Source organism: Colobus angolensis, unplaced genomic scaffold, assembly GCF_000951035.1.
Source record: "Colobus angolensis palliatus isolate OR3802 unplaced genomic scaffold, Cang.pa_1.0 Scaffold126, whole genome shotgun sequence".
In the NCBI taxonomy this organism is placed as follows: Eukaryota; Metazoa; Chordata; class Mammalia; order Primates; family Cercopithecidae; genus Colobus; species Colobus angolensis.
In genome coordinates, this window is record NW_012113808.1 from 7,947,470 (window position 1) to 7,969,526 (window position 22,057).

Genomic DNA, 22,057 nt, shown 5'->3' on the forward strand with positions numbered 1-22,057 from the left:
GAAACGGAGCCGAGAGGATCGAAGTCAAAATGGGTAGATGGTAAAGAGAATTAATTTAAATAGTAAGCGGGCTGTCCCAAAGACACGCAGTTCCCTTCCTCCATTCTTAAATATTCCTACACTTCCCTAACATCCTAACATTCCTAAATCCCTAAACCTTCCAGAAACCAGTTTCCACTTCCTTGCTCTTCCTCCCTGTTGCCTGATCAGTGCTCTCTTTTTCTCTGTGTGTCTGTCTGTCGCCCTCCCTCCAGACACCAGCCAGTAAACCAACCCGAAGGAAACCGCCCTGTTCCCTCCCCCTGTTCCCCCCCAAGGTAGAGCTGGGCCAGAATGGTGAGGAGGTAAGTGCTGCTGTTGGGGCTCAGATGACACTGTGAGGGGTTCTATCCCCTTCTTGGAGGAGGGGCACCAAACTCATACTTTAAAGCTCAGACTCTATGCAGGGAATGTCTCCATTTCAGAGTGAATCTCCTCTTAAATGTTTCCTAAATCCTTTACTTTGAAGACTAGGTTCCTCCCTGCTCCTTTTTACTGAGGCTCCTTTATGATTTGTCAAGGATAGGAACACTATTTTCCAAGCCTGAGAATTTTAGCAAAGAGAATGGGTCATATATTATTAACAGACCCAATTCAGGAGCCAGGAACGTTCTGTTTTATTCCCAGGTCTGACTTAGATGATCTTGGAATAAGGTGTGGAGAAGGGACCTGGAAAGGGGGCTACAATTACGTGGGGGCAGGACGGAAGCGTGAGAAAACCCCGTGGTTCTGCAACATCCTTGTAAAGCCTGGCTATTGTTCAAGATCACTGGAAGAAAACCAGAGCACACAGGAGGCCTCGTTGCTCTCAGATATAAATAGCCAGTGTTACCACCATAATAAAGGCTCTGGTATCATAGATCATAGCCAGTAATAGGTTCTTAGCCTGCATATTCTACTATCTATATTTATCTAATTGTAGCTGCAGGAGTGTCTTCTCCACACCTTATGCCAGCAACCCATGAACCTTCACTGTGGTCATGGTCTCTGCCAGAAATGGATTTGCGTGTTCTGTCATCTCACCTGGGAGGCCAACCCCAAAATAAAGCAAGCAAGCCAAAGACAATTTCATCCCCGAATCCCAACCTCTTTCAACGACCTCTTTATTCTCTCCTTCTTTTTGGGGGACCAGCACCTTAACAATAGCCGTTAGGTACCCCTATGTGAACTTGGGCAAGCATCTTAATGCCTACATTTTCTCATCTATAAAGTGAAACAGCTGAAGTAGATCAATGGTTTTCAAGCCTTTTTGTCAACCTAAGGCTTATAAGCAGAAGCCCACGAGATAAAGCAGAAACTCATCGCTGGCCCAGGCCAAGTGAGATGGGGGAGGGGAGGCCTGGAGGCCCAAATGCTCTCAGAATACTCTCTCCCCACTGAACAAGGGTCTTATTCTGGGATGATAACCCCAAGGAGCACAGTTGAAAAACATTGAGGTTTTCCTTGGGTCTCTTCAAGTACCAACAATATGATTCTGTGGCTTTATGGGGTCATCAGCCAATGCTGTAACCAAACACATACCAACAACTTCTCTTTCCAGAGGATCAGCTTCTCCTTGTAACCCTCATCCTCTGGGCTCGGTGTCTCTGCTGCTGTGCAATGGGCTGAGGCTATGGTCACTCAGAGCTTAATGTGAGGCTTCCCCCTGATAGCCCGGGCTTGGCCCAGGAGAAGTCACCGCATCATACCGAATCTGTTTTCTTATTTGTGAAATGAGGGCAAAAACACTAACCAGCTAGATCAGGGAGGCTAGCTAGGGAAGTTTTATCCCCTGGAGTAAAAGCAGAGGGAGTTAGGCTAGTGATTGGGTTAAATAGCTCCATCCTGGCAGCTCTGTGGAAATGCATTCACAGGTTTCACCCCATGGGGCACATCACCCAGAAGTTAAATGGCTTATAATGGCCAAAGGCTGGATAAGTCCAAGGGTGGATTTTAGAAAGTCCTGCCTGGAATGACAAGCTGCTTGCACATTAACAGGACACTACTTCCAGGGATCAATGACTTTTTGTGGCCTTCAAATTCACGTAGAAATAAAATGAGCAGCCAGCTCTGTCTTGCAGAGCTAATTGGAGGCTGCTGTCCACAATTTCTCCTTCCAAACTTCTGTAGCTCAACCTGCAGAGGTCCTAATGCTGGAAACCCTGGGGGCCTGCAGGGAGGGCCCCGGTCAGGCTACCCCTCGGTTCCCAGTGCACAGTGCCAGAAATTTCATCCCTGCCCCGCTATGCTTGCTCAGGTCTGAGACAGTGGGGTCAGCCCCCTGACAGCACCTGCTGACTGCAGGACCCCTCCTGATGGCAGGGTGACCAAGAGTTACCCCTCTCTAGAAGAACCAGCCAAAAGGGTGTTTAATGCAGCCACAGATCCTGCCTCCTCTACTCAGAAAAGGCTGAAAAGCATTCCCATCTGAAAATTAGTCCGTAGTTTCTAGACGTGGTAAGACTGTCATGTAAATACATCTATATATATACATATATAGGGATGGAAAGCTGGTTTTTCTCGACCGATTACTAGTCTCAGCCACTTGCCTGAAGCCCCTTGTTAAACCGTAAAGGAAATGATGCCACCTGCTGTCATTTCTAGGAACTGCACTAGAGGTTATTTTGGATTCTTTCTGCTTTGCAACTCAAATCAATAGGGTTTTAACGGAGCATCAGCTGGGTCCCCAGTACTATACTGTGGTTAAGGGGCAGAGTCCACTGAATTTCCACAGATTTCAGAAGACAGTGGTCAGCTGGGGAAGCGAAGAACTCATAGTATTACGTGAAGTGAGCTTTATCAGCAAAATTGTTGCTACAGTTTCTAAAAGTTTCTCTGAAAACCCCAGCCCATCTGAAATTTCCCTGTAAAGCACAGAAACTAAGGACACTTCCACTGGAGCTGGAAGCTCTTTATACTCGTCCTAGATAAAAAGCTTCTTGAAAGACTGCTGTAGGAAAATACCCGACATTGAAGACACATGGAGGCAGAGGCAGCGGGAGTCCTTAGAATCATTTATTCCTGCCCAGCTGCATCTTGGTAGAGGAGGCTGAAGCCAGGGGCATCATCTGGCTCCTGCCAAAATTAGAATTAGAAGGAGTGGGGATCCCGTGAGTACAGCCCATGCTCTCCCTTGGTTTTGGGCTGTGAAAAGATCACGAGCAGTTCAGTTGAGTGAGCCTCCCTTCTTCCCTCCCTAAAATAACAATCATCTCACATCATAAATATCTCAGAGTCTTTCTAAGAGATCAGTGTAGTTCTTCTTCTTATGGTTCAGGTAAATTAGTACATGGGGTCAAGGAGCAGGTCATACACATTGGTCTCCAAACTATCGGGAGATCCTTTCTTTGCCTTGGCCTCTGTCCAACCACACGGAAGCCATCCTCTTCCTTTTCTTCATCATCATCCTATCACTGTCACCATTCCCACATATTTGTGGGGATTTTACACAAAACACAGAGTTAATATTTTTACGTGATATAGATCCCAAAAGCAGACAAGATTCCTGGCATACATTCATCACAAAAATATCTACAACTAACAGAGAATACGTATGATTATGTAGCACACGCATTAGCCACAGACTGCTCCTGCGGCCGAGACTGAATCATGCTCATCTTTCTATGACCCATACAATGTCTGGAACGTAGTAAATGTTTACTTGATTAAAAAGAATATTCAGGCTGGGCACGGTGGCTCACGCCTATAATCCCAGCACTTTGGGATGCCGGGATGGGTGGATCACCTGAGGTCAGGAGTTCGAAAGCAGCCTGGCCAACATGGTGGAACCCTGTCTCTACTAAAAATACAAAAACTAGCTGGGCATGGTGGTGCATGCCTGTAATTCCAGCTACTTGGGAGGCAGAGACAGGAGAATTGCTTGAACCCAGGAGGCGGAGGTTGCAGTGAGCCAAGATTGCACCACTGCACGCCAGCTTGGGCAACAAGCAGGACTCCGTCTCAAAAAAAGGAAAAAAGAAGAAAAAAAAGAATATTCAACATTTTGGAAAATCATAATTTATAAATCATGCCATCGATGGAATTTTCCAAAATATCACTGGGTCCAGGGAGGAATTCCAGTCATACCTCTGTCATCCTGGTCTAGTTTCTTGTTGTGTGTGTGACAAACAAGATGGTCATTTTTGCCCTTTATCTTTGAAATTCCCCAAATTGTTGATTCACAGTGTTGAAGGTCATGAGGTGAAGATCTTGCTCAGACAGAGTTTTCCCTCATAACGACAATGAAGCCGCTCTTCCTGGGAGAGACCTTCTGTATTGAGGACGTCGGTGCTGACTTCTCTGATCTAATTGGAAGATCTTGCTGTGGTGGGATGAGGGAGGGAGGGGAGGGAAGGTCCACGTCACCCAGGCCCTGATGAGGCATGTGGGCTACTGAACTAATGAGAAAGTGGCAACACCAGCTTCTCTTCTCCTTCTGCCTGTGGCTTTTGGGTTCCAACCAGAACCCCACTTTCCTCACCTTACTTATCTGGTTGTTTTGGTTGATTTGCCCCATAGAAATCACCACCCAATGCGAGCCACCCTCCTAAATTCAAGGTCAAGAGCTCGCCTCTGATTGAGAAGCTTCAGGTAAGTACAAAATTCATTGTCCATTGCTACCTTTTATCTAATTCCACATCTTATCCAAAATTTGCATGACTTTGAGGCTCATCGGGTAGCCCATGTGTCACCTGGATAATTGGCCCCAATAATCAGCCAGTAATCAAATTGCAGTAAACGATGAGGATCTCACAGCCCTGCCTGAGGTAAAAGAATTAACATAAGGACCACATCAAGCATAAACTCATGTATTTGACATTTAGTGGTGGGGGTTGATGGGTAATGGGATGCCTCAAGAGTCTTTATGCGACTGGGCTCTCGCCTATAATCCCAGCTCTTTGGGAGGCTGAGGCTGGAGGATCACTTGAGCCCAGGAGTTCAAGACCAGCCAGGACAACATAGTGGGACACCATCTCTACAAAATATTTTAAAATTAGCCAGGCACGGTGATGTGCATCTGTAGTCTCAGCTACTCTGAGGGCCAAGGTGGGAGGATCACTTGGGCCCAGGAGGTTGAGGCTGCATTGAACAGAGGTCGCTTCTCTACACTCCAGCCTGAGTGACAGAGCAAGCTCCTGTCTCCAAAAAAGAAAAGAAAAAAAAAGAAAAAGTCTTACGGGAAAGGACACCATAGTTGCAAGAAACATTTCCGAAATAGCCAAGCCCTCGCTCCCAAGGCCTGAATGCAGCCACACACCATTTCAGCCCTGCATAGGGCTGGTGTTCAGCTGCGGCACACTGCACCAGTATGGACAAATTTGTTGTTTGGGAAGCATCCTGTCCAACCTCTCCACCAGTAATCCTGTGTGCCCAGAGCCCTTGCCCACGATGCCCAGGGCTGGTTGGCTCCCTGGGACTGTAATTAAGCAGAAGACACTGGCCCTGAGCTCATAGTCTTGTGGAGACAGAGCTTTCACAGGTGATACAATAAAAGGAGCTAATGCCAGAGATGTCCACTGCGGGTCACTGCCCAGCTCCTGCTGCTCGAGACCAGGGTTTCTCAGCCTTGGTACTACTCGAGCTGGATAGTGTTGTGGCAGGGGCTGTCCTGTGCCCTGCAAGATGTTTAGCAGCATCCCTGGTCCTACCCACTGATGCCAGTAGCACTCTCCAACAAGTTGTGACAATGAAAAATGTCTCTAGACATTGTCAAATGTCCCCTGGGGGCAAAATCGTCTCCCATCTCCGACCCCAGGTGAGACCCACCATTCTAGAATTTCAGAGCAAGAAGAGAGTGGAGTGGGCCAGAGTAATTAATGAATGTCTTATGAAACACCTTTGTCCTGAGCCCGTCCTTAAGGGATGGGTGGCTGAAAAGGAGGGAGGAAGATGTTCCCCGTGGAGGAATGGCAGAAGCTAAAGTGCAGAGGAGAGGTAGGTATGCTATGTCCAGGCGGGGGCTGTAGGAGAGGCTCCTGTTTTTACCCCACCCTCTTTCCAACCACCCAGGAGAAGGAACAAGGCTCTTGTGCACCATAGCCTCCCATCTAGTCTCACCTAAGAGCACTGGTTCACCAACTTCATTCTGAAGGCATCAAGGGTGTCAAGACGAATAGCCACAGCCTCTGTAGTTCCCAGCCATGCAAGAGCCTAGAGATTTGGATCCCAGCCTGATTGGGGGTTAAGGCAAGCATCTCTGGTTTCTGGCCATGAGCCTACCCTGTGGAGGGTGGGGAGGTCTCTGCAGTGTCTACCTGAAATTTAATTCAAGCTGAGAAGCCCTCCACCCGGCTGCAGGAATAGGGTGGTGCTACCTGTCACTCTGGGAGGCTGCAGGCTCCTAAATATGTAACAGGGATCTCTCAGAAGGGATCCCAGAACTCCAGCACTCCTCCTAGCATCCAGCTGAGGGATGCAGCCCCAGAGTCCTACCTCTGGCTCCCTGCAGCCCACCCTAGTCCTCATTCAAGTGCCAGAAACCAGTTACCAAATGTTCTGTACCCTGTAGTTTTGGACCCATTCCTTTTTTCCAGGCATTAGTGAGTCTTTTGGGGAAACACAACAACTTGAGAATGTGGTTTGGATGTCTAGTTGTTCAATCTCATTAAGATTGTCAGCAATAGAACGACAACTTAGCCAAATCCCACAGGAACCTTACTTTCTTGGGAATATGTGGGAGAAAGAGCTGAGAAATGCATCACCAGCTAGATTTTCTTCTAACTATTCTACTGAATGAATTGTGAACTAGGGGTTTTCTTTTCTAGGATAGTCCAAAATTCACAGTTCAACTTTTCTGCTGACTATCAACATCCATTTTATTTGCAAGCACTCTTACAGAGGGAATTTCTCTGCTTGAAATTTAGAGAAGGGCATTTCCTTTAAGGTCCAGTGAACCCCCTCTGCCATGAAGCCTTCTCAGTCATGCCAGCACATCAACCTGCACAGCAACTATGCTGCACATCCTTCCCTGGGTACTCCCCATATACTGCTTTTTTTTTTTTTCCTTGCTTTGCTTTGTTGCCCTGGATGGACTCAAACTCTCAGACTCCTGGGCTTAAGCAATCCTCCCACCTCAGCCTCCTGTGTAGCAGGAATTACAGGCACACACCACTGCACCCAGCTTCATATGCTGCTTTTTGACATGGTTTGGGCTCGTATGCTATTTAACTTTCGTATTTTATATCTCGAACTCTTACCATGACTCAGTCTTGTCTGTATGATACCTTCTTTCTTAAGATCACAATGAAAACACTAACACCCTTCTAAATGTGTGCAATGCTTTCAAGTCTGCAAGTCCTAAAGTATACATAGGAGGTCTCCAGGACAGCAGAGTCTGGCTGGTGGGAGGTGGGAAGGTGGCCAAGGGGAGCCGGGAGGGAGAGGGTGTGAGTGTGGGGCAGGAAAGAGTACACAGGGACCAGATAGAAAAGACTTTGGAAGTCAGGACAAGAGGTTTGGACAGACAAAGAATCTGAGATTCAGAAAGGCTGTTGGACTTGTTGAAGGCCTGAAGGTCACACTGCTACTAAGTGAAAGATCCAGTATTTAAAGTCAGATCTGTCGGTGTGGAAAACCCATGTACTTCCCGTTGCACCGTCTGCTCCTCACACTCCGGCCCTTCTCTGTGAAGTCTCAGAATGGCTCTGTCTCCTGGTTCGGCACTGCCACAGGGTCTGCGGGATGCAGCTCTGCGGTGATTTAGGAATGTCGAGGGCAGGAGAAGCGCCCCTAGATGGCCTTAAAGAGGATTGGACACTCACGCACGTTCCCCCCGTGGACACCTTCGGGCATCTGGGACCATCTGCCTCCTCCCCAACCAAACTCAAGACTCCCTGAGGCTTTCGTTACCTTTGGGTGACTCTCCCATTTGGCCGCCTTTCATTTTGATCGGGTCACACCTGTACCTTGATACCCCAAGTGGTGGCTCATACTGTGGTGTGTCCTGCTGCCTTCTTCCTGGAGGAGCTCAGCGGCCTGCTGTGTTCACCACTCTGCCGTCTGTTAAGAAGGAACCTGATACCCGGAGGCTGAGGAAGAATCAGACCCGGTGTGAATCTCAGGGCAGATCCCTTAGCCACTTCCTTGGTTGTGCAATGAGAACACAGCTGAACGTGTGGGGTTGCTGTGCAGGACACGGCTACCTGTGCCCGGCAATAGTAGGCATCCAGTGGGAGTGAGTACTATTGACTCTGATGAGAAAAGCGATCACAGAGCCTGACTTCCTGTGAGATCCTGGCACCATAGGTGCTCCTGGCAGCTGCTGCTTCGCCACTTTGTTGATAAGCTGGGCTTGTTCCGGGACATTTTTGTTGGATCCTCATCAGTGCTGGCTGAGCATTTTGGAATGCAGCCTGTGGCAAGCCAGGTAGCGGAAGGAGGATACAGTAGGCAATGCTTTCCAAGAGCAGGCCGTGATGGGGCAGGGGATAATGGATTGGGAATTAGCATGAAAAGCCTGGTGTTACCTATTCTCAACCAGGCCTGAGGCCAGGTAAGCAATAAGCTAAAGTAGAGGCTCTCATCTTCTCCCCAGTCCTATTTGAAATTTTTCATCTTTCCCTGACAGGCCAATTTAACCTTTGACCCAGCTGCTCTGCTGCCTGGGGCCTCACCCAAGAGTCCTGGACTCAAGGCCATGGTGTCGCCGTTTCACAGCCCACCTTCTACCCCTAGTAGCCCTGGTGTGCGGTCTCGGCCCAGCGAGGCAGAGGAGGTGCCTGTCAGCTTCGACCAGCCCCCTGAAGGCAGTCATCTGCCCTGTTACAACAAGGTAAATTCTAGCTCCAGATTATGGCGGTGTGTCTGTGGAAATGTGGACTCTGGCACCCCTGAATTTTCTCTACCTTGTTGTCCTGGAGAAAGGAGGAAATGTTCGGAGTTATTCTCAGAGCTGCGTTTTAACCCGAGTGAAATTTCTCCTCTCCTTTGCAAGTGATTCCTGAACTAGGATAACCTTCTTCCTCGACTGACTGGCTCATCTCCTCTCCCTATAACTATGCCATTCGACCCCAAGACAAGCTTGGGGGATGGTGGGCTCTCTCCTTTGCGGAGACAGGTATGGAAATTCACGACTGATCCCAGCTGCATGGTTCATTAATGTCAAAAGCTGAACGCAAAAGCTAAAGGCCTGATCAGTGATTCGCACAGAATGCTAGGCAGCATCCCTAGAACTCCAAAACATCCTGTCTGGCCTGGTGTGAATAGTCCTAAGTGTCCCAGTGTGGACTCAAATCATGCTTCCTGCAGCTTGCCCCAGTTAAAGAACATCCAAACTGTTCCCTTTGCAAAAATGACACGGCAGGGTGCATTTCTACAGATGCAACCCTGGTCCTCTGTGTGAGCTTTCATCACATCCCTGGCCCTGCTGGGAGGAGGTAAGGATCAGAGATACAGGCCAAGCAGGTAGCCAACAAATGTGGGCCAGGGCCAAGCAGGGGCCAAGACTTCCAGGGGTCTGGTGCCAGGGAATGCTAAATGGGTGCGGCTTTAAAATTAATGATGGAGAAATGAGATCTTCTAGGCCATTCTAGGAAGTCCAGCTAGCAAAAAAAAAAAAAAAAAAGTCAAATGTGTAAAAACAGGGAGGGCTCAAGGAAATAAACTAGTGGTAAGGAGGGGTTTGGGCAGGCTTGAGCCTGTGGGCTAGGGCCAGAGTGGAAGTTCCCCAGCCAGGGTGATGGAGACCCCTGAAAGCAGAGAGGAACCTTCAGAGAGCCATCTTCTCACAGGGTAAGGGAGGGAGCGAGGAGCTGCTACCTGGTCATAATGCCTGGAGGCTTCAGCCTTCTGACAGCAGCAAGGGGAAGTTATTTTGGAACCCTGCTGGTCTAAGGGCTGGGGCCTTGATACCTTCCAGAGCTGACCCCATCATGGTCTCAGGAAAGGTCTTGGGAGGCCCTGATAAACCAAGTATTCGTTCCAAACCTCTTAGATGGGGAACTAGGATTGACAAATACCAAAATGTGCATCAGTGGGAAAATAACATTTACAAAAATTTATTTTACAAACTAATTATTTTGTTTTGTTTTGTTTCGTTTTGTTTTGTTGAGGCAGGGTCTTCCTCTGTCACTCAGGCTGGAGTGCAGTGGTGAGATGTTGGCTCATTGCAACCCCCACCTCCTGGGCTCAAGCAAGCCTCCTAGTAGCTGGGACTACAGGCATGAACCACCACGCCTTGTTTTGTAATTTTTGTAGAGACAGGGTTTTGCCATGTCTTCAACCAGCTCCTGCAGCTTCTGGGCTCAAGTGATCCGCTGGCCTATGCCTCCCAAAGTACTAGGATTACAGGCGTGCACCACCACGCCCAGCCCACTTACATACTAATTTTTAAAGGATGCATCACTCTAGTAGATAGGGTATCTGATGTGAACATTTCCATTGCACCTTTGACTAAGTCTGATGAGCTGAGAAGAGGCCCGATTCTGAGATTCACATGCTTCCCAGAGAGATCACCTTCAGTCAGCTCTGCTGGTGCTCCTGGGGAACAGCTTCTGACAGTGGTGGACCTGAGTTCTAGAAGCAAAGGAATCTGGTTGCTCAGGTTTCCCAGTATCAGCCAGCTTCATGGGAGATGGGAAGGGCAGAGTCAGGCAAGAGAGGAAGCTAGTCACCAGGTGTCCAGCTTAGCACCCCTGAGGTCCCTGCACCAGGGCCTGACCATCAGCAGGTCTCTAATATTCTTCTTGGTGCGATTCATCTTTGTCAAAGTATAATTTCCAAAAGTTCAATTTTCAAATTTTTCAAAATTTTACAGTGCAGTAAAATCATGTTATCTTTTTTACTGAATAGAAAGCATTTTTGCATCTTCACAAGATAAAAATCTGACTCTTACACAAAATAGAGAAAGATTTTATTCAACGTGTCAATTTTTGAGGAAACTTGTAAGATGGTAAAACTTACCAAAATAGCATTTGAAGAACTGGTCATTTATAGACAATTAGACAATTTCTTTTTTTTTTTTTATGCAGGGTCTTTCTGTGTTGCCCAGGCTGAAGTGCCATGGCGTGATGACAGCTCACTGCAGCCTCCATCTCCCAGGCTCAAGCTATATTCCCACCTCAGCCTCCCAAGTAGCTGGGACCACAGGCGTGCATCAGCACACCTAGCAAATTTTTCTTACTTTTAGTAGAGATGGAGTCTCGCTATGTTCCCCAGGCTGATCCTGAACTCCTGAGCTCAAGTGATCCTTCTGCCTCAGCCTCCGAAAGTGCTGGATTACATGTGTGAGCCACCATGCCTGGCAGCAATTTTTTTTAAGTGTCAGAATAAAATTGCTAAATTAGACACCAAACTGGTTAACGTTTTACAGTGTAATAAAATCATGAGTTTTTGTTTTTGTTTTTTACTTAATGGGAAGCATTTGCATCTTCACAAAATATAAGTCTGCAGGTCACCATGGGATTTCACAATCCCACATGACTCTAACCTATAATAAATAGTAAACAATGATTCGTTCTCCTGGAAAATTAAATGGTCCTTGCGTGGACTTGTGAAGCAGTGCACCAGACTGACATTGAAAGCTCATACAGCCCTCCTCTTGGCCTTTTTTTTTTTATGGATTTTGGATAATTTTCCTTAACACTTTCTTCCAGGTGCGGACAAGGGGCTCAATCAAAAGGCGCCCTCCCTCCAGGCGATTCCGAAGGTCGCAGTCAGACTGTGGGGAACTTGGAGATTTCAGGGCGGCGGAGTCATCTCAGGAGAATGGTGCTAAGGAGGAGGATGGGGATGAGGTGTTCCCATCCAAGAGCAAGGCCCCAGGATCCCCTTCGTCCAGTGAGGGGGCAGCAGGAGAGGGAGTGAGAACCCTGGGGCCCGCTGAAAAGCCTCCTCTGAGGAGGTCACCCAGCAGGACAGAGAAGCAGGAGGAGGACAGGGCCACAGAGGAAGCCAAGAACGGCGAAAAGGCCAGGCGGAGTTCAGAGGACGTGGACGGCCAGCACCCGGCCCGGGAGGAGGCCCCGGAAGCACCCCAGACCTCTGGCCCAGAGGCAGAAAATAGGTGTGGGAGCCCCAGGGAGGAAAAGCCAGCTGGAGAGGAAGAAGAGATGGAAAAGGCTGCAGAGGTGAAGGGGGAGAGGGTGCAAAATGAAGAGGCGGGACCTGAACAGGAGAGCCAAGAAACAAAGAAGCCGGAGGAGGGAGCTGCAGGGAAGGAGACCCCCCATAGTCCCCCTGGAGGAGTGAAGGGCGGTGATGTCCCCAAGCAGGAGAAAGGCAAGGAAAAACAACAGGAAGGGGCAGTGCTTGAGCCAGGCTGCAGCCCCCAGACCGCTCCTGCCCAGCTGGAGACCAGCAGTGAGGTCCAGAGCGAGCAAGCGGTCCCCAAGCCAGAGGTAGGTGGTCTGGCCGGTTCACACGCAGAAGTCAGTGCCAGGACCAGGGTGTGTGTCCGTCACATGCCCTGTTCCATACATCCCTTCATAAATCAGCTCAATATGCAGAAACAAAGGTGCCAGGCTCCTGCCTCGTGCCAACTGGTTGGAGAAAGGCTGTCACTGAGGCTGAGGGGACAAAAGGACACAAAGGGGAAGTGTGTCTTGCGCTCTTGCCAGCTTCTCGCTGACTTGGGAGTTCTGGCAAGTTTCTGGGTGTGTGTGGAATGACCGAGCCTCGGCACGGCTCAGTAACTGAGGCTTCTATGGAAGCCTGCTGAGTGCAGGAGCCTGGGCGTGCTGCTGCAGGGGATCCAGAGATGAAAAAGAAAGGGGAGCTCCTTTCTAAAAATCATCTCAGTTTAGCACATGAGACCAGCAGCTCTTTCCCGTGCATGAACGAGGTGGAATAGGGCAGTGGACAGGGGGCATGGCTAGGGAAGCCCAAAGTGCAAGGGTGGCAGAAACAATTTGTGTGTGGATGGGACAAAAAGTTGGGGATGCTTCAGGGCCAAGGCAGCATTTGAGTTGGCCCTCAGAGAAAGAGGCTGTATGTGATGTTGGGACGTTCACTCTCTCTCAAGAATTGGGCATCTGCTGTACATGAGGAGGACGGAGTGACTCAGTCCATGCTCTTCTGCCTGGGCCTGCGCTAACTGGCCCTTTCCCCTACACCGGTCTGCTTCCCACCAACTCCCAGGAAACCCATCTTGAGCCCACCTATCTATGCTTCAAGAGCAGAACCAGGCCAGGTGTGGTGGCTCATGCCTGTAATCCCAGCACTTTGGGAGGCCGAGGTGGGCGGATCACCTGAGGTCGGGAGTTTGAGACCAGCCTGACCAACATGGAGAAACTCCATCTCTACTAAAAATACAAAATTAGCCAGGCGTGGTGGCACATGCCTGTCATCTCAGCTACTAGGGAGGCTGAGGCAGGAGAATCACTTGAACCTGGGAGGCAGAGGTTGCAGTGAGCCGAGATTGCGCCATTGCACTCCAGCCCGGGCAACAAGAGTGAAACTCCATCTCAAAAAAATAAATAAATAAATAAGAGCAGAACCAGCCCTGCAGAGTCCCTAACAATCTCATCAAGTCAGTCACCCACAATTGTTTCCCCCTTCACTTTTGTTAGTGCATTCATCCATGCATGCATTTATTTACTCACACCACTATCAGCTTCCTGCTACAGCAGTCTCTTTTTTGGCTCCCTGCTTCCACTTTTATTTTTTTCCCCTGCCTATATAATTCGTTCTCTGGACAGCAGCCAGCAGGTTTGATTTGTCTTTTAGATCAACTGCTCTTTGCTAAAATTATTCTCCTCTTGTATTAGGGTTGCCATAAAAAAATTACCACAAACTTGGTGGTGTAAAATAATAGAAATACACTTTCTTATAGTTCTACAGTTGAGGCCTCCAAAATTAAGTTGTTGGCTGGGTTGGTTGCCTCTAGCAGTTTTGGGGGAGAATTTGTTCCTCTCCCCTAAGTTCTGGTGGCTGCCTGCAACCCTTGGAATTCTCCCTTGCCTCCTCCGGCTCCTGGTGGCTGCTGCAATTCATGGCATCTCTTGGTGTATAGATGCACCACTCCAGTCTCTGCCTCCGTCTCCATCACATGGCCTTTCACTGTTACTGTGTGTCTCAAAGTCCCCCTCCTCCCTCTTATAAAGATGTCAGTCATTAGATGTAGGGTCCACCCTAAATCCAGAATGATCTTGTCTCGAGATTCTTAGTTACATCTGCCAAGAACCTCTTTCCAAATAAGGTCACATTCACCGGTACTAGGGGTTTGGATTGGATGTACCCACCTCTCCCTGACTCTCCCCTTCACTGTGCTCCAGCCATGCTGAGGTCTTTTTGTTCTTCAAATACAGCAATCTCATTCCCACTTCAGAGCTCTATCCTTGCTGTCCCCTCTGTGTGGGACGTTCCTCCTGATCCTTGCAGGGCCGCTTCTTACCCATAGCTCAGAGCTCAGCTCAGATGGTCCCTTCTCACCGAGGCCTGTCTGTGCCACTCAGTCTAAGCGGACCTCCCTCCACCCCATGAGTTACTCTCTCCCACGATTCTACTTCGTCATCATAGAAGACATCACTATTTGAAATTCTCCTGTGTATTTTTTAATTGTCTTTCTCTACTCCTTTTCCTCACTGCATCTCCAGCACCTGCTACAGAACCTGGAACATAGTAAGTTCTTTAAAAAATCTTTGTTGAGTGAATGAATGAATTTTGAAGGAAGACAGAAATTGACCCAAAAGAAATACTCTCTAATGATAGAAGTACAGGTATAAGAGGAATTGATGTGTTTAGGGGATCTCCTGGGGCCCTCACATTATTCCCACTCATGCTAGATCAGGGAGAAAAATGTGTGAGTCCCAAAGACTCATAAAGTATGACTGAGACCCCTGGGTTAAGTTGTCAGGCAGAGGTGCTCCAGATTTCTTTAACACTTTCCATTCTACGTAAGCAGTCATTAGATTTAGAATCTTCTGGAACTGAGAGATTCCACCAGCTCTACAGAAGGCAAATATATTCCCCAAACTGTTAGTCCTTTTTGAGGATGAAGTCACTGGGTCCAAGTAGTCACCTGCCAGTGGTTGCCACATCTTATTTTCAGGTTAGGAGACACATGCCTTGCCAGGAGACCTCCCCATTTCACTGACAGCATCTTCCAATCCTGAAGGGTTGAAAAAGTCACTTTGGTTGAAAAGCTAGTAGGGAAGAGGGCTGCTTCAGGGAGGTCTCAGATAGAAGAAGTCTTCCTGCAGGAACTCCAGGAGCTCTGGGGCAGGCTCACTGGTAATCTCTCAAGCCTTGCCACTTCCATATTCCCGACAGAGCCCTGGGCAGGGGAAGAGAATGCCCAGCACCCTCAGGAGCACACTCCTCCTAAACAGGCAGCTCAGGTTGAGAAAGAGTAGCTCCACCTCCACCTCTGAATGGAATGAAAGGAATGCTTTTCCTCTTAGTCATCTCTGAGATGCCACTTAACCCAACTGCCTAGTATCTTTTTTTTTTGGCATGGAGTCTTGCCAAAAACTGTCACCCAGGCTGGAGTGCAGTGGCACAATCTCAGCTCACTGCAGACTCTGCCTCCCGGGTTCAAGTGATTCTCCTGCCTCAGCCTCCCAAGTACCTGGGATTACAAGCCTGCACCACCATGTCAGGCTAATTTTTGTATTTTTAGTAGAGATAAGGATTTCACCATATTGGCCAGGCTGGTCTTGAATTCCTGACCTCAAGTGATCTGCCCACCTCAGCCTCCCAAAGTGATGGGATTACAGGCGTGAGCCACCACGCCCAGCCTAGTCTAGAGAGACAAAGAAACCAAGGCTCTGAGAGAGGACAGGAGTTGTCCATAGTCACAGGGCTCTATCAATGTTGATATATTAGGCACCTGCCCCATCATCAGAATAAACTGCTTACAAAGTACCTGTGCACGTGTGCATAATTTGTTTAATCTGGAAGAGGGCACTGGTTCTCCAGTCCTCCCTGTTCCTCTTAAACCAGGTCAAGGTCAGAATCAAAATGCCTGAGTCACTAGTGCAAAAGGAATCATCAGTGAAAACAATTACAAGGTTGGCCCCTTGAGTTATGGGCCTCCTTAGGCACCCATGCCTGTCCCCGGTCTTTCCTGGATCCCCCAGAGGCAGCACACACCTCTAAGCAGTTTTCTAACTCCCTAACCTAATTCCCATCTTGTTCCTTGGTGGTAGAAATAGATTGATCAGACAAACTAATTATGGTTGCATTCATGCAATCAGCATTTAATAAGCACCCGTTATCCCTACCAGTATGTGAGATACTGGGAGTCAAAAGTGAAAAAGACAGAGGCATAAACAAATAACGACAAGGCAGTGGAATAAATGGGATTCTGCCCTCGAAGGGTGCTATGTGAAGCACAAAGACAGGAGCAATTTGTTCTTCGAGAGAAAACAGGTAAGTTCCACAAATACGCCAAAGGCATCAGATGTGTAGAAGCACTATAAAGCGTTCCCTTACTGTTAGGTTGCCCCTCACAAGCGTTTTAACATGTCATGCTGAAAGAAGGAGCCACCGTAGGGATTTCGATCACAGGCAGGCTGGACGTATCAAGTCACTGCACTTAGGATTCTGTTTATAAGGAAAAGTTGCCCTGGGAAGAGGGCACAGAATCAGATACAACTCTAATACTTTAAATAAATTTAGCAAGTGTTATCCAGGCACAGTGGCTCACACCTGTAATCCCAGCACTATGGGAGGCTGAGGCGGGCGGATCACTTGAGGTCAGGAGTTCAAGATCAGCCTGGCCAACATAGTGAAACCGTGTCTCTACTAAAAATACGAAAATCAGCCAGGGGTGGTGGTGCGAGCCTGCAGTCCCAGCTACTTGGGAGGCTGAGGCAGGAGAATCACTTGAACCCAGGAAGTGGAGGTTGCAGTGAGCTGAGATCGAGCCACTCCAGCCTGGGCGACAGAGACTCCGTCTAAAAACAAATAACTGCATAAATAAAAATTTAGTAAGTGTTTCTCAAACACTCATTATGTATCCTGTATTGTGTAGGGCACTCAGCTATGCCAGAGACTAACTTACCCAAACAAAGACATTCGAAATGTTTGGACATCAAATCTGAGACTTTGTTGTATTAACGATAAGTGCTGACTTCCTAATTGCCTAATTGAATTACTTTCCAAGTCATTCCTCTTGTTTTCTCAACATTTGATTTGAAATTCTTTTCTCCCTGAGCTGATGAAATACATCCTTCTCTTGAGAATCCCCTACTTTGTAACTTTGTAGTGTTTACTTTGTTCTTTCTTTCTTCTCCCTCCTGGTTAACTGGCAGGTCAACAGACTCAGTTCTTGGCCCTTATTTCTTCTCAGTTCTCTTGGGGACGCACTCCCTGCATTCCCACCTCAATCATCCCTCAGACACATTAACTGTCCTCCCCAGAGATCCCTCTGCCTCTCCTTCTCCTTCTCCCCTTTCCCCCTTCTCCTCCTTGACCCTCCCCAGCCCCGAGCACGACCAGCGCTTTGTGGGAGCTCAATCAGTAATGGAATTGTGGCCAGGCACAGTCCCTCACACCTGTGATCCCAGTATTTTAGGAAGGCGAGGCATGAGGATCGCTGAAGCCCAGGAGCTGGAGACCAGCCTGGGCAACATGGCGCAACCCCATCTCTATGATGATACCAGTGCTAGCCTTTCTTTTCTATCTCTACAATTACGACTCATTCCTAACAGAATTCCTGGTCTCCAGACTCACCCTACACATCATTGCCAAATTCCTCTTCCTATAAATACCATAGGTTGTCTGCTCTTCTATCCCAAACCCTTTGATACTGCCCACTGAAAAATGGAGTTCGTGCTCCTCCACAGGCTGGGCTTTGCCACCTGCCTAACCTTTACTGTCTCCATGCCCCTCAATAGCGTGGCTGGGGCTCCAACCAGCCTGCACCCTCCACCATTCCACAGTAGGCAAGGCATCCCCTCATCCACTCCCGCAGCCTCTTTGCCCAAATCCCTGCACAGCAGCTGAAATTGCCTGCAGCCCGCTTAAACCCAGCCCTCACTGTTACCTGGAAGTCCTCTCACCACACCTCTATCTTTCCCTCCACAGGCCTTTTCTGATTGCTCTGAGGACAAATGCCCCCCTGCTCAGTATAATCCATTAGGATGGTCCACATCACACCCCATCTTGTACTGTGGTTACATTCCCAAATGTTTCCATTTCTCAGCTAAAGAACTGATGGAAACGAAGCTGGAGTCCTGGTACAGCTCCTAGCACAGAAGGATCTCGAAGTAATACCTTCTGAATGACCGTTGAATAAAAAGCTACTTTACTGTCCTTTTACTCAAGTGTTAGTCTTTTATTTTCAACTCTTTCTGTCCTTTTTCCATTTATATGCTGCCAAAGAATCTTGAGCAGAGTTTCAGGAGAGCACATTGAATGGGAATGAGTGAATAGGTAAGAGGCCAAGATAGAGGGAACTCAGGCATCAAGGGGTGGGCGGGGTCACTTGGTACTTGACGACTCAAGCTCTGATCTCTAGGTTAAAATCCTGACTTCATCACTTACTAGCTGTGTGACCTAGGGGATATAACCTCTCTGTGCTTTCATTGCCTCACCTATGACAGAGTTAATAGAAGTACCTACCTCATATTGCTTTCGTGAGGATTAAATAAGTCAATGCATAAAAAAAAAAAAAAACTAAGTCGGGCACATAGCATTCTTATGACTATCATTCTTACTACTACTCCTACTGTTACTATTGCCTGATCCAGCATCCCTGAGGAGGGATACTGAGTGTCAGGATTTCCTCACCATTTTCCTAATTAATTCTTTCCTCCCCTGTTCACAGGATGACACTCTTGTCCAGGACACTAAAATGTGAAGAACAGCTAACTCATTGTGCCCCAGTGATGAAGTTGCTGGACACATCTCTTTGCAAGTAGCAGCAACAGTCGTAGCAGCAGCAGACGAAGGCATTGCAGAGGCAGAATGTGCTGAGAGTCTGGAGTCAGCCTGAAGACACAGGGTGGATTATATCCTGGCCTCCACACCAAATGTTCCCTCGCAGATGGAGACTGGATCTGAGGGCAGCAGACTTTTATCAGTTTGAGTTTATGTCATTTGATGGACTTGGTTAAACAACAACTTACTTAAAACAATGCCGTGTGGCGATGAGTCCCAGGGGCACTGGTCAGCCTGTGGAGCCCTGGACGCTATCCACACCCACCTATCCCTGCAGCCGACCTCCGACCTCCGACCTCCGACCTGAGCTCTGATTTAGCTTATCAGATTTGCTTGGGTAAAGTTCCTTTTTATTGTTCTAAAGTGTTTATGGTTCTCAAATATCAGTTAAAAACTAATTTTAGGTGGCCATAAACATAAAATAGAAATCCTGTAAGTTACAGAAGACCCTAAATTGTATCAAAACCCTAGAGACAACTTTTCAACTTGGTCCAAATTTGAACTGGCCAACCAGTCTTTAAAACATTGGACTGGAAGAGATAATGATTGAAACATTAAAAAAAAAAAAAAAAGTGTCTGCTCCATTCTCAGTAGCTTTACCTGCCCTGTGCTTTTCCAGTTGGTAACCACCATGGGAGGTCGCTGCCTTGGCTCACTCCCTTCTCCTGCCCTTGAGAATGTGGAGAACTCCCATGACGAGGCAGAATGGCAGGAGGTTTCATGTCCCGCATTGCATCTCCTCCTGAAAGCAAAGCAGTGATACCTGAATAATGGCGGCTGTCCGACTGATCCTGTGAGGATGAATTTGCATTTCCAGAATCGTTGAGCGTGGATTAGATGTTTCCTGGGAGGTGCCCTGAGTACCATGATGTGCAAGCTACATAATTAAAACATTTTTCTTAGTTTCCCTGGGAAGCTTTTCTTGACTCACAGCCCAGGTTCTTCTGGCCAACACAGGAGGAGTGAGTTGGGGTCTTTAGTCTCTTCTTCTTGGGTAGCTCTTGCTTTAATATTCTGTTTGGTGGGTGTAGGAGGTTCTGCAAGGGACAGGGCGCCTGACTACCCAGTCTTTGACTTATATCCTCTCCCATCTTCATGCACTTCTGCTGAAAAATGTTAATCCAAATACACATTTAAACTTAGTGTTGGTCCTTATTCTGATCTGAGTATTTTAATGTCTCAATGTGCTGATTTGGTAGCTGGAAGAATTCTTCTTCTGGAGGTCTGTTAGACTACATCCTACGCTGACTTCAGAAAACAGTCTCTCAGACAAAAAGGCCTTACGTCACCACTGGTACCTCAGTTTCCTCATCCCATTTACAGTTTTTCTAACTCCAGGGTAGTGTTTAGTGTTAATATTTGGGATATTTTTTTTTCAAAACTATTTTTAAGTAGTTTGTAATTTGTAACAAACTTGTAACCTGGTTGAGACTGATATTGTCATAGTTATGATAAACTTTGGATATTAGCAGAATTTGGGAAATGTGTGTGTCAATTATTTTGAGATCTATAAACTTGTCTATCTAGCTAGCTCGCTAGCTTGCTATCAATCTAGCTACCATCCATTTATAGACAGAGAAGTCTACCCCTAAACAATACTTGGTTTTATTTATATATGTCTTTGGGTTGTTTATACACATGCACTATCTGGGCAAGTACTTTGTGAATGTGTGCATGATTATGAGTGTGTGATGAAAAGGGCCACTTTACTTGAGGAAGGCATGGAATAGAAAGTATGAGATTTAGATATGAAAAATGAAACTGCATTTTTCTTTTTTTCTTTTTTTCTTTTTGAGACGGAGTCTCGCTCTGTCGCCCAGGCTGGAGTGCAGTGGCCAGAGTGCAGTGGCTCACTGCAAGCTCCGCCTCCCAGGTTTACGCCATTCTCCTGCCTCAGCCTCCCAAGTAGCTGGGACTACAGGTGCCCACCACCTCACCCGGCTAGTTTTTTGTATTTTTTAGTAGAGACAGGGTTTCACCATGTTGGCCAGAATGGTCTCGATCTCCTGACCTCGTGATCCGCCCATCTTGGCCTCCCAGAGTGCTGGGATTACAGGCTTGAGCCACCACGCCCGGCCAGAAACTGCATTTTTCTTCTGGAGGGTCTAAACATAGTAGCAGACGAGAAAGGGGCAGTAAAAATGACAAGAATGTGACATTGTGGGACCATGCTTGTGGGCATCAAAGTACCTTTCTATCCCCCAAGTCGCCTGTTAGTCACATTATTTGGTCTACTTTGTGAAAAAAACAGAGACCCCATTCCCAGGGCTTGTTCATCAATGAAGGGGGCTCTTGGCAGGGAACTCATGAAGTACAGGGACTGAGTTTTGTTGGTGCTGCAGCCCCACTGCTTAAAACTCTCCTTTCTCGAAGCAACCATGATCAGGTGTTTTATTTGCATGGTTGATACTGCAACTTCTAAATTTGGGATTAAAGAAATTCATCTGTGTTTTAAGTAGCACAAAGTTATTAACAGGCCAGGAAGACTTTGTTTCTGTCAGGCTTCCTTAATGGGTTTGAAAGAAAACACTGATTCTTCTACATCAACAGAGCTAAAGAGTCAGAGTCATTCTTCCACTATCTTTATAGTCTAGCTTGAATTTCAAACTGTGTCCTTCCTTATTCCAGAGAGGGAGCAAGAAAAAAATCCTGGATGCTTTGACGGGATCTACCACTATTTAAAAGGGGGTTGGGATTGTGTTTCAGCTGCATGTGGAACTAGGTAAGCTTCAGGGGCCTCAGAACTCCACGCTCCTCACTGACTTCACCCTGAACAACGCCCAGTTTTTCATGCAGGTTTTGTCCTATGACCAGTTAAATACATGTTCAATAAATATATGTCAAAGAAATAAATGCGTGAAAAGGCAACCAGTTCATCATCTTCTCATTAGGTTTTCTTGATTAGGTATGTGTTTAGTACAGCCGAATGAATAAGTTCACCTAGCTGCTGGTGACAGAAACCCAACTCAAACTAGTTGATGAAAAACAGAACTATACGGATCAATGAATCTCTCCCCCTTTTTCAGTTTCATAGAACTGAAAAAAACAAACCTAAATACAGTCACCCAAGTGATGTCAGGAATCTCTCATGGCATTGGTCTCTGCTTTCCCTCTTGTTGGCCATATTCTTTTTTTAAAAATTATTTAATGAATTTTCCTTAATAGCTGCAGCCAAGGCTCTCTCTCTCTCTCTCTCTCTCTCTCTCTCTCTCTCTCT

General features: G+C 47.4%; 1 protein-coding gene across 3 annotated transcripts in view; it reads left to right on the forward strand.

The window, feature by feature from the left end:
- The window catches only part of RCSD1 (RCSD domain containing 1), a 79,058-nt gene extending 58,735 nt beyond the window's left edge, over positions 1-20,323 (forward strand). Inside the window, exons 3-7 of one of the 3 annotated variants that reach the window (XM_011933397.1) lie at positions 255-344; positions 4,537-4,608; positions 8,585-8,788; positions 11,610-12,353; positions 18,728-20,323. In XM_011933397.1, the coding sequence (XP_011788787.1) occupies positions 255-344; positions 4,537-4,608; positions 8,585-8,788; positions 11,610-12,353; positions 18,728-18,760 (1,143 nt within the window). In that variant the 3' untranslated portion in view covers positions 18,761-20,323. Of the gene's footprint in view, positions 1-254; positions 345-4,536; positions 4,609-8,584; positions 8,789-11,609; positions 12,948-18,727 lie in introns of those variants that run through there. The other 2 variants (XM_011933395.1, XM_011933396.1) reach the window with 2 other exon arrangements.
- The last annotated feature ends 1,734 nt before the right edge of the window (positions 20,324-22,057 follow it).